The 11,025-nt window shown below is 59.1% G+C and overlaps 1 protein-coding gene across 1 annotated transcript; it reads right to left on the bottom strand.

Annotated features, from left to right (window-relative positions):
* Window positions 1-423: 423 nt before the first annotated feature.
* Window positions 424-3,832, bottom strand: LOC104915409 (epiplakin-like). The gene is given in 2 exon segments (XM_031557461.2): window positions 424-1,484; window positions 1,487-3,832. Coding segments are annotated over 2 exon segments (2,919 nt in total). The 5' UTR covers window positions 3,495-3,832; the 3' UTR covers window positions 424-573.
* Between the last annotated feature and the right edge of the window lie 7,193 nt (window positions 3,833-11,025).

The following is an 11,025-nucleotide window of genomic DNA, read 5'->3' as shown; positions in this document are numbered from 1 at the left end:
AGCTCCAGCAGCCCCGCAGATCCCCACAGCCCCAACTTTCCTCAGTGGAGTGGATGGGTCAGGGTGAAATGTCTCACAGGCGGCCACAGCCATGTGTGCTACCCAAACTGCTCTCCCCTCAGCCAGGCCGGGGTCCCAGCTATCCTGGCCAGAGGTGGTCTGTCCCTCTGCACTCTTCTGTAGCTGATAGTTGTGCTGCCCACAGCTCCTGCTTTGGGGTCTCTGCCTGCTCCCACTGATGGTGATCTCTGACCCATCTGCTGTGGGTGCCAGACACACCTGCCTTTTTCTTTCCCTGTCTTTTGTCAATGCCTGTGTGGGTCCACAGGCACAAGCCTCCCCACGCCCTCCCCAGAACCCCCCAGCAATGCTCCACTGGGAAAAAAAAATCTCAGGGAAGCAGCAGCTGAGACAGGAAGGAGTTTAACCAGGCAGCAGCATCGTTCCACACAGCACTTCAACACCACTGTTTCCTGCCCAGAATTGTGCTACCTGGAGAGCCGGCGCTCACCAGCCCCCAGCTGGTATTTTCCCCACGAGGCAGAGCTCGCTCCTCCCCTGGGGCGGGTGGTCCTAGGGGTCCTGGTGCTGCCTCTTCTTTCCCTGTGTGCCTGTGACAACGGTGGTGGTGATGGTGATCTTGTTCACAGTCAGCCCTCCCGTGCCATAAATGTCGAGACACGCTTCTCGTTTGTACTCAGAGACCTGCTTGGTGGAGAGGAGCTCCCACACCGACACCCTCTGCTCCTGGAACTGCCCAAAGGTAATGTAAGAGCCTTCTGACTGCAGGAGATCCACTGTCTGCTGAGGAAGGGCTGCGAGATGTCTTTCTTTGCTGTGTGTCACGGTGCTGCTTATAGCCCGGATAAGTTCCTCAGTGGTGAGGGTCCCGTCACGGAACAGCTCCAGGAGCTCCTGCCTTTTGTCCTCAGGGAGGCAGTCGGAGGACAGCAGGTCCCACACGGAGACTCGTCTCCCCTGGAACTCATCCACTGCCATCTCAACTGTGGTGGACTTCAAGATTTTTTCCCAGGTCCTGTCCTGCAGGTGATGGGTGTGCTCCGCTTCTGTGACGGTCATCTCTGCCCTTGGACCACTCACATGTGCTGACTCCTCTGCCTCTGCTGCTTCTGTCTTGGCCACAATGGTGCTGACAACGGTTTTCACCTGCTCGAGGGTTAACTCTCCTGCCTGGTACAGCTCGAGCAGCTCCTTCCTGTTCTCCGCAGGGATGTACTTGGAGTGGAGCAGGTCCCACACAGAGACCTTGTGGCCCCGAAACTCTCCGACCTCCATGTCGACAAGTGTGGTTTTCAAGGCTGTTTCCCGTGGCTCCTCTTTGGAGGAGTCATCATCCTTCTCTCCAGCTGCTGGCACAGTGTCCTTGCTGGAGTGCTTGACTGTGATTTGGAATTTCCTGCCTGTAGATTCTTTTTTCTTAATGAGAGTGGTGACAACAGCTATTAACTGCTCCAAGGGCAGTGCCCGTCACTGTACAGCGCCAGGAGCTCCTGCCTTTTGTCTTCAGGGAGGTAGTCGGAGGACAGCAGGTCCCACACGGAGACTCGTCTCCCCTGGAACTCATCCACTGCCATCTCAACTGTGGTGGACTTCAAGATTTTTTCCCAGGTCGTGTCCTGCAGGTGATGGGTGTGCTCCGCTTCTATGACAGCCATCTCTGCACTTGGACCACTCACATGTGCTGACTCCTCTGCCTCTGCTGCTTCTGTCTTGGCCACAATGGTGCTGACAACGGTTTTCACCTGCTCGAGGGTTAACTCTCCTGCCTGGTACAGCTCGAGCAGCTCCTTCCTGTTCTCCGCAGGGATGTACTTGGAGTGGAGCAGGTCCCACACAGAGACCTTGTGGCCCCGAAACTCTCCGACCTCCACGTCGACAAGTGTGGTTTTCAAGGCTGTTTCCCGTGGCTCCTCTTTGGAGGAGTCATCATCCTTCTCTCCGGCTGCTGGCACAGTGTCCTTGCTGGAGTGCTTGACTGTGATTTGGAATTTCCTGCCTGTAGATTCTTTTTTCTTAATGAGAGTGGTGACAGCAGTTATCACCTGCTCCAGGGTTAATACCCTTCCGTGGTACAGCACCAGGAGCTCCTGCCGTTTGTCCTCAGGGATGTAGTCAGAGAAGAGCAGGTCCCACACAGAGAACTCACCGGCTGGGATGTCAATGGTGGTAGACTTCAAGACATTATCTTGTGCTGAACAACCGTCTCCGTTTTCCTCTGCCCCTGACACTGCATTTTGTGGATTCCCAGCGTTCGCTGTGGGTGTGATATTTGCAGCTTCTGTTTTGTTTATGACGGTGCTGACAGCAGCAGCCACCTGTTCAGTGCTCAGTATCCCTGCCCTGTACAGCTCCAGCAGCTCCTGCCGCTTCTCCTGAGGGACGCATGTGGAAAAGAGCAGATCCAACAAGGAGACATTTTGTCCCTGGAACTCACCGGCAGTGACATAGATGGTTGCAGACTTTAAAGACTTTCTCAACTGCTGCTCCTGGGAGCGCGTGTCCTGCACCGGCTGTGACTCTCCTATCTCACCGTCAGCTGTTTCTGTGGATGAGTCCAGGTCTCCGCTTCCCGTTTCCACCCCAGTGATGATGGTGGTGAGAATGATGATCATCTCCGGGATGGTCACTGTCCCTGCTTTGTATTTCCTCAGCAGCTCCTCTCTCTGGTGATCAGAGACGTAGCGAGAGAAGAGGAGCTCCCAGACGGTGACGCTGGAGGAGCCCTGGAAGAGCCCCACGCTGACGGTGGTGCGGGCGGCCTGCAGGGCTTTGCGGGCGTCCTTGTTGAGCTGGAAGAGCGCGGATCCCTTGTCCATCACGTGCAGCATCAGCAGCCCCGTGTCGGGGTCGGGCACGCAGCGGCGCAGGAGCTGCGTGTAAGTGAGGTTTTCATGCGTGTTGGGGTCGAAACAACTCCTGGTTTGGTTCTTGGGGTTCAGAAGGAACTGGCACATCTCGCGGTCGAAGTAGCCGCGCTGCTGGGCCACCTCCACGGGGAGGCGGTCGCCGGTGGTGGGGTCGATGATGCCGCCGGTGGCGATCTGGGCCTCCAGCAGGCGGATGGCGTGTTCCTTCACGATGAACTCCTTCTGCATGGCCTGGAAGAGAGAGATCTTGTGTCCCGTGTACGGCTCCGTGTACCCGCTCACGGCTCCCTCTGCTGACAGCAGCTTCTCGTAGAAATCTCTGCCGATGAGTCCAGCGCTCAGCGCCTCTTTCACTGACAGCTTTGCGTTGCTCATGGGGTCGGTGAGGAACCCTGACGCAGCCTGTGCCTCCAGCAGCACCAGGGCCGTGCCCGGCGTCAGGAGCCCCCTGATCATGGCATCGTAGATGCTCAGCTTCTTGTTCTTCGCCTGGATGAAGACGCCAGCTATGAAGTTACTCCCACCCCCACGCATCTCTGTGCACTTGCTTGCAGTAGGGTTCATTGCCGCGTTGCTTGGCTTGTTGTCCTGAAGGGCTCCACTCATCTTCTGTCTCTGGGCAACAGTCCTGCTGCCGTGGAGCACCGTGTTTGTCTGGCAAGAGGGAAAGAAAAGACCTGGTGAGACACGGGTTCCTGAGCCATTCTCGTGGTGTGAGCGAAGAGAAGCCCCGTGGCAGCCCAATGGAAAGCAGGAAGCGGCACGGACAACCTGGCCTCTCTCAGAGTCCTCCGAGGAGCTGCTTGGCCTCCTGGACCCCCGGATCTTTGGCTTCTGAGAGCTTCCGCTCCTGTTCCTGAGTAGGAACGCCGCTGCTGCCTGCTTTGGGCACGGGGCACAAAGTGAGCACAGCCCCTGCTCACCTCTTTCTGGCTGCTGTGCTGCCCTGGGCTTGGCAGATTTAACCAGCGATCACCCGACCAGCAGAAGTCATCACAGAATCACAGAATCACAGAATGGCCGGGGTTGGAAGGGACCCCAAGGACGATGAAGCTCCAACCCCCCACCAACGCAGGGCCACCAACCTCCACATCTCACAGCAGCCCAGGCTGCCCAGGGCCCCATCCAACCTGGCCATGAACACCTCCAAGGATGGACGGGGATCCACAGCCTCTCTGGGCAGCAAGTCATGCCAAGAAGCAGTGTTGACTTCCCAGTGTTGCTGCCACTGGCCGCTGTCCTGCTGCAGAGAGCTGCTGGCCAGTGCTGTGCGTCACCTGCCCTCGTCCCCTCGTCCTCATCACACTGCCTGGCTTTGCACTGGTGGGCTGTGAGTGTGGGCTGTGGACACGGCCCAGCTCAGTGCTGTAGGGATCCTCCTGCCCCGTGCTCTCAAGGCACCCCGGTGTGACACAGCCCGTGGGATTGGTCCATGGGGGTTGGACAGATGGGTGCAGGGGGCTGTTGAGATCCAATGCAGCAGAGAGAATCTGAACTAGCTGAGACCTTCTGTAAGGCCGAGGTTTGCTGTGGATGAGGTGTGCCAGGGATTCTGCTGGCTCTGAGGCCCCAGGGCTGGCAGAGCCCCATCTCGTGTCCCGTTACGCTCTCCTCACCTCCTTAACCGAGGGCTGGTGCCACAGGCACGCTCACACGGCTCTGTGGCCAGAACTGACTTTGAAGTGCACTTGGAGATGGTCTGAGGGAAGGTTGGTGGCCTGTGCCCATTACCAGCCTGGGACCATTCCAACCAGTTCCAGAGCCTGGGGACAAGGGCAGGGTCACTGGGAGGGCTGGTCTGGCTGTGTGCTCTCCCTGCAGCGTGGCAGGGGTGCTCTGCAGATGTTTGGGGACACAGCTCTAGGAAATATCTCCCAGCCCCTGGGCTGCAGGGGGGACTGAGCGGTCACTCTTTGTTTTTAGCTAATTGTTACGGAGATGAAATGACAGCTGGAGTGATATATGCATATATAACGCAGAGTCAGGGAGGGCTAAGAACAGAAAGCTGCTCGGGACGTCGCAGTGAGAGCTGTTTGCAGGGGGCTCTCCCCTTCACACGGATGCTTTGCAATAAGCGTGACAAGTCACAGTCTTGCAGTGCCCTTCACACAGAAATGCAGCCCCCAACCCAGATACCTGCTGTGCTGTCTGGGCTGTGCTGGAGGACGACAGCTGTGCTCTTCAGAGCTGTGCGGGGTCAGACCGAGGGCCCCTGCAGCCCACAGCCTCATTTCCATCCTGAGCTGGAAGTGGACAATGGGAAGGATGGAGAATGAGGTGACGTGTAATGTTTCCCTGCTTCCCACGGCAGTCTCTGTTTTGGGCTCAGTGGATTTCAGGAGCTGAACACATTCAGGGTCTGTTCAGTGTTTCTGAAGGGATCGCTCCCAAGCAGGCTCTTATGAAAGCTCTGCAAGCTTTCAGCATCCCCAGCATCATTTGGTGATAAGGCCATGGATCTCGTAAGCACGGCAAAAACAAAACTCACATTTATCTGGGAACACCCATCTCCCATAAAGCTGCAGTGACTGACGTTAATGATAAGTTTAATTATCAAGGAGGACACAGCTTAGTTCCCTGATGTTTACCTAACTGGTCCAGAAGTCTCTGAGTCATTGCTTTCGATCCATTTACATATTGCATCGATGCTGGTGGAGATTGATCACGCTGCTGCAACACTGCATCCCTGCATCACCTGTCCTGGCTCCGGGCTCCCTCTGGCTGAGGGGCCGCAGCCCACCCCCCAGCACCAGCCCCGGAGAGCCGCTTCCCTGCACCCGAATCCCCCTGGAGGTGCGGGGCCGGTTGTGCCACCTCAGCACTGCAAAGCAGAGTCAGTGTCACACCCCGGAGCAGGAGACACCTATGTAGGACACGGATGTCGTGTGAACACCCCATACGGAGGACGTTGCCCGGTGGCAGGCTATCATTAGCCGTCTCTAATCAGCGCTCCTGATGCCGGGGCTGGGTTGCAGACGCAGCTCCCGGGGCAGCAGCCGCAGTCCTTTTTGGTTGTCACAGCAGCTCGAGGCTGTGGTGGAAGCGGTTTTCTGGCTGGGGCGAGCCGTGGCCCCTTGCCCTGCCTGCACCCCGGGCGGTGTGCGCATTGCTGCACCCCAGCCTGGTGCTCACAGCCCCGCTGCCAGGCTCCCAGCTGAGACCTCAGCACAGCCCTCTGTCCTCCTCTGTCCTGCGGGATCAGGAGGGTCCCACAGCAATGGCCGCTTCCCCCCAAATCCTCCTGTCCCGGTGCCTGATCTGGTGGTTGGCGACCCTGCCCGTGACAGAGGGGTTGAAACCAGATGATCTTTGAGGTCCTTTTCAACCCAGGCCATTCTATGATTCCGTGATTCATTCTATGATTCTATGACACGAAGCGCATCGCATGGAGCACCAGCTCCACCAGCTCTAGAGCCGCTCCATCACTTCGTCTCTTCTTAGCAAGGACTGTGCCGTACCTGGAGCCCACGGCTTCAGCTGCCCTCCAAATGGCAGCGGTGGAGGAGGGGTCTCTCTCCCTTGCAAGCCTCTGGGATCTGCACGGTGACCCAGTGCACCCAACACCAGAGCTGCACCAGGCTGCCCAGTGGTCCCGGTGCCCCCCAGCTCCCCAGACGGGCCGTGTCCTACCTGCTGGACGCCGATCCGGAGCCGTTGCTCCCCACCGGGCTGCACTTCTCCTCCTCCCACCGCCTCTCAGGCAGGACGAGCAGCCGAGGCAGGCTCCCGATTTAAATCCTCGGCTTCCCCGCCCCAGGGGCTGACACGTGGGCCCTGCCCCGTGCCACGAGCCCAGCCAAAATACAGCCCACCACTGTGGCATGCCCGTGCCTCGGCAGTGCTGCAGCTGCCCCTGCCCCAGGAGGTCAAGTGAGCGATGGCCGTGGAGGGTTCCGCTTCTGGGCTCTGCTACCACCATCTCCTGATGTGTGACCTGATATCCCGGGGGTCTCTATGGGTCTGGGCTCATCTAGCCCACCTTGGCTGAGCCCCTCATCTGGGGCAGGAGCTGCAGCCACCTCCCGTGGCCCTCCTCGCTCCCCGTGGGGGACGGAGGTCCAGCCTGCCCCCCGGTGGGGCTGGGACCATGCAGGCACTGGAGATCCTTTCGATGGATGGATTTGGATGGTCCTTGAGGCTGGAGGTGCCCTGGGATGGACATCTCTCAAAACGATGGAATCACAGAGCAGTGGAGGTTGGCAGGGACCCCGGCAGGGCCGCCCAGAGTGGGTGCACCTGGGTCAGATCCGGGCAGCAGTTGAAGGTCTCCAAGCAGGACGCTCCTCTCCGGGCAGTGCCTCTCTGTTACCTTTGAGCTCCTGGAGAGCAGGGCAGCCAGCACAGTGCCAGGCCAGCACCCGCCTGGGGGCTCAGGGCACCCGCTGGGTCGCTCGCTGGCGTGGGATGTGCAGGAGCGGGGAGCGAGGGGCTCTGCCCAGCACTGGGCTGGATGGAGCTGAGGCTCTGCCCCCTGTTTGAGCCACGCGCCATCGGACCACAGCCACGGCTCTGGTGAACGTAGCTCTCCTGGTGCTTTCTTTGAGCAGAAGTGTGGTTTGGGCTGGATTGCTCAGGTGTGTAATGGCGCAGCTGTGCGTGTGCTCGGACGCCGACGGCGTGCACACGTGCTCACGTAAACCCACACGTGTGACTGCGCCTCTGAGGTGTGCGACTCAAACGCGTGTGCACGTCTGATGGTGTACGTGCGAAGGAGAGCACGGGTGCGCTCACACACCTACACCTGTGTGATTGCACGTGTGTGTGTGTGTGTGTGTGTGTGTGTGCGCGCCCATCCCCGTGTGGGTGCGTGTGAGGTGGTGCCCCACTCAGAGGCGTTCCCAGCCCCTGCCCTTCCCTCCCTGGGCTCTGCTGTGGGTGCACATTCCTGCCTGCGTGGGTGCTCGCCGGACTGGATGAGCAGCACACAGAGCTTTTTCCCTCTGAGTCACCGCAGAGGTTGGCTCTGCTGAGTGCACCTGGGCAGGAGGTCCCTGCGTGTGGGGATGGAGCTGCGCACAGGACCCGGTTCTGCTGCCTTTCCTCCCTCCCCAGAAGCTCTTCCTTACCAAAAATCTGCTTCCAGCTGCTGATGCCACGAGCCAGTGCACCTCAGTGTAGGTTTGAAGGTTCGATATTTGGGCTGTGCTGCAGACAGAGCCTTGTTCAGGGCCGGGTCCTCGGCAGGAGTTGGGTATGAGGGCTGCAAACGGTGCCTGTGCCAGCAGGAGGATCCTCTCTACGCCCTGCTCTGAGCAGCACGAGCCCTGGGCACGAGCTTGGCTGGGGGCAGCAGCAGGCAGTGTGGCACTGCCCTGTGCTCTCCGTGCACTGACTGCAGCTGCTCCCCTGAGTGGTCCCAGTGACTCCGGACCACCACCCAGAGCCACGCAGCTCATTTGGGCCACCAGCTTGGATCCTGGACACCCGGCGCCGAGTGCTGCAATTGGCGGCTTCCCTCAGAGATGCATCACTTTGCACTCATCAGAGCAGAGGCTGTGGTTTATTTCACTGCAGCACAGCCCAGGCTTCCACTACAGCTGTGGAGAGCGGATCAGAGAGCAGAGCACGACTGCTCCGATAGCAGACATCTCCTGCAGGACGTGTGGACCCGCCTGGGGCAGCCAGGTGACAGCATTGCATGCAGGCACCTCCTGCAGTGAATCAGCCGCGGATCCCGGGAGCTGCATCCCTTGGAAATGATGGTGCCTCACCTGCGCCCTATTCCCTCATTAGCAGAGAATTAGGTCGTTCTTTACTGATGAGGACTGAGCATTTCATCCTGCTTGCTGCTCCCCATTCCTTGGCCAATTCCTGAGATGTGACATTGCCTTTTCTTTTTCAGCCCCTGGGCAGTTTGCTTTCTCCAGAGCCTTAAGGCACTCCCAGCGGCTGTTTGGAAGTGGCTGAGCTGAAGCTCTACAGCCAGTGCCTGTGTGTGTGCAGCTGTGCTGTGCTGCGCTGTGCTGTACCCGTCCCTCTCCGCTGCTCCTGGAGCTCCACGTTAGCCTTGAGGCTTAAAGGAGAGCTCCCATCCCATCCTGGGAGCAGCACCAGCCCCTCACCTTGGGATGCTGGCATAATGGGGCCAGCTCCTCCTTCCCTGCAGCTGCTCCTCCAGCTGCTCCCCATCTGCACCACGTCCTGTGGATATCTTGGAGGATCTTGCTCCTTGGGGTTGGTGCAGAGGCACGCGGTGTGGCCCATCTTGAGTGTGGTTCTGTGGTTCTCAGGACCGGGCTGTGGCCGTCGGTGGCATCTCCAGGTGCCAGGAGCCTCCCTGTGTTTCACTGAGCGCTGAGCACCACAGGGACACGGAGCCACAGGCCTGGGGACCTCAGCATAGGAAGGACAGGGAGCTGTTGGAGCGGATCCAGAGAAGGCACTGAGATGCTCAGAGGGCTGGAGCAGCTCTGCTGTGAGGAAAGGCTGAGGGAAGTGGGCTGGTTCAGCTGGGAGAAGAGAAGAGAAGAGGAGGCTGCAGGGAGACCTGATTGCGGCCTTCAGTGCTTGGAGGGAGCGGATAAACAGGAGGGGAACGGCTGTTTGTGAGGGTGGGTGGTGACAGGACAAGGGGAATGGCTTTAAAGTGAGCCAGGGGAGGTTTGGGTTGGATGTGAGGAGGCAGTTTTTCATGCAGAGGGTGGTGAGGCAGTGGCACAGGTTGCCCAAGGAGGCTGTGGATGCTCATCCCATCCCTGCAGGCATCCGAGGCCAGGCTGGATGTGGCTCTGGGCAGCCTGGGCTGCTGGTTGGCGACACAGTAGGGGTTGGAACTGATGAGCGCTGGGCTCCTTTGCAGCCCAGGCCATGCTGGGATTCTGTGATTCTATGATATGATCTCAGTGGCAGCCATGCTGTGTTCATGGTGTGGCCCCTCTGAGTGGCAGATGTGGTGCTCTTGCTTTGGCAAGGGTTGGTACGAGGACAAAACCTGCAGATAATTTAGCAAGCAGTGTCCTTGCTGAGCAGCACTGATAGTTTTACCTATTTTGTCCTTCTCTGGAAGGCAGCTGAATTGCCGCTGCAAGCCGACACCACATCTCGTGTACTTTGCACACCAACAGAGGGTTTGGAGTTGGGCTGCAGTTCCCGTTTTTGGTTTACAACCAAAATGGAGTGACTGCACGTTTTGCTGTGCCAGGAGCTGGAAGTTTGCGAGAATGCGGATGACACCACATCTGAAGGAGGGATGCTGGAGGAGAAGGCAGAGAAGCACAGCATCACTGTCCAGCATCGCTCTGGGGTCAGTGCACGAGGCACTGGAGTGCTGTGGTGCCATGCAGCCGCATCCTGCCTCGTTTGGTTGTACGCACGGCTGCCAATCATAAGGAAAAAAACCAGTGAGGGTGCAGGGCACAGGGAGTGCCCCTCGCTGCACAAAGCCTGGACACACGGGATGCTCTGCAGCGCAGCCCCGCAGTGCTGGGTGACGCAGCAGCTGGTCCTGCAGCTTCCAGGGCAGCCTGGAAGGGACTCACGGGCATCGCAGCCCGGTGGCATGGCCTCACCTGCCGGAAGGTGTGGGTGTCCTTGGCTGGAGCAGCTGCCAACCACATCAGAGAGATGAGATCCTTCCTCAAGGATGCTTTGGCAATGGGGGGATGTTGCTTTCCGTCGATGTTTGATTTGGGAAATGTCCTCTGCTGGAGGTGCTGACACGGCTCCCCTGCAGCCGTACCGTGCAGCCGCACAGCCCAGGATGGACGGCTGTGGGCTCAGAGCAGACACAGAACCCCAGAACTGCAGGGGTTGGAGGGGATCTCCGGAGATCCTCCAGTCCAACCTGGCCCCATTCTCCTGACCCCACCCTTCAGATATCGATCAGCGCTGATCAGATCCCTCTCAGCCTCCTCTCCTCCAGGTGCACAGCCCCGGGGCTCTCAGCCCGTTCCCATCAGGTGCTCCGGGCTCCCACCATCTCCGCACCCTCTGCTTGGCTCTCTCCAGCAGTTCCCAGCCTGCCCTGAACTGGGAGCCCAGCACCGGGCGCAGTGCTCTGGCTGTGACCCATCACGGCGGAGCAGAGGGGAGGAAAACCTCCGTGCCCTGCTGGCCACGCTCTGTGCAAGGCACCTCAGGTCCCATCGGTCTTTTTGGCAGTCAGAGCACACTGCTGGCTCCTGGTCAGCCATTGGCC

Source organism: Meleagris gallopavo, chromosome 32 (assembly GCF_905368555.1).
Source record: "Meleagris gallopavo chromosome 32, MGAL_WU_HG_1.1, whole genome shotgun sequence".
Lineage (NCBI taxonomy): Eukaryota > Metazoa > Chordata > Aves > Galliformes > Phasianidae > Meleagris > Meleagris gallopavo.
This window is presented reverse-complemented; position numbering and strand designations above follow the sequence as displayed.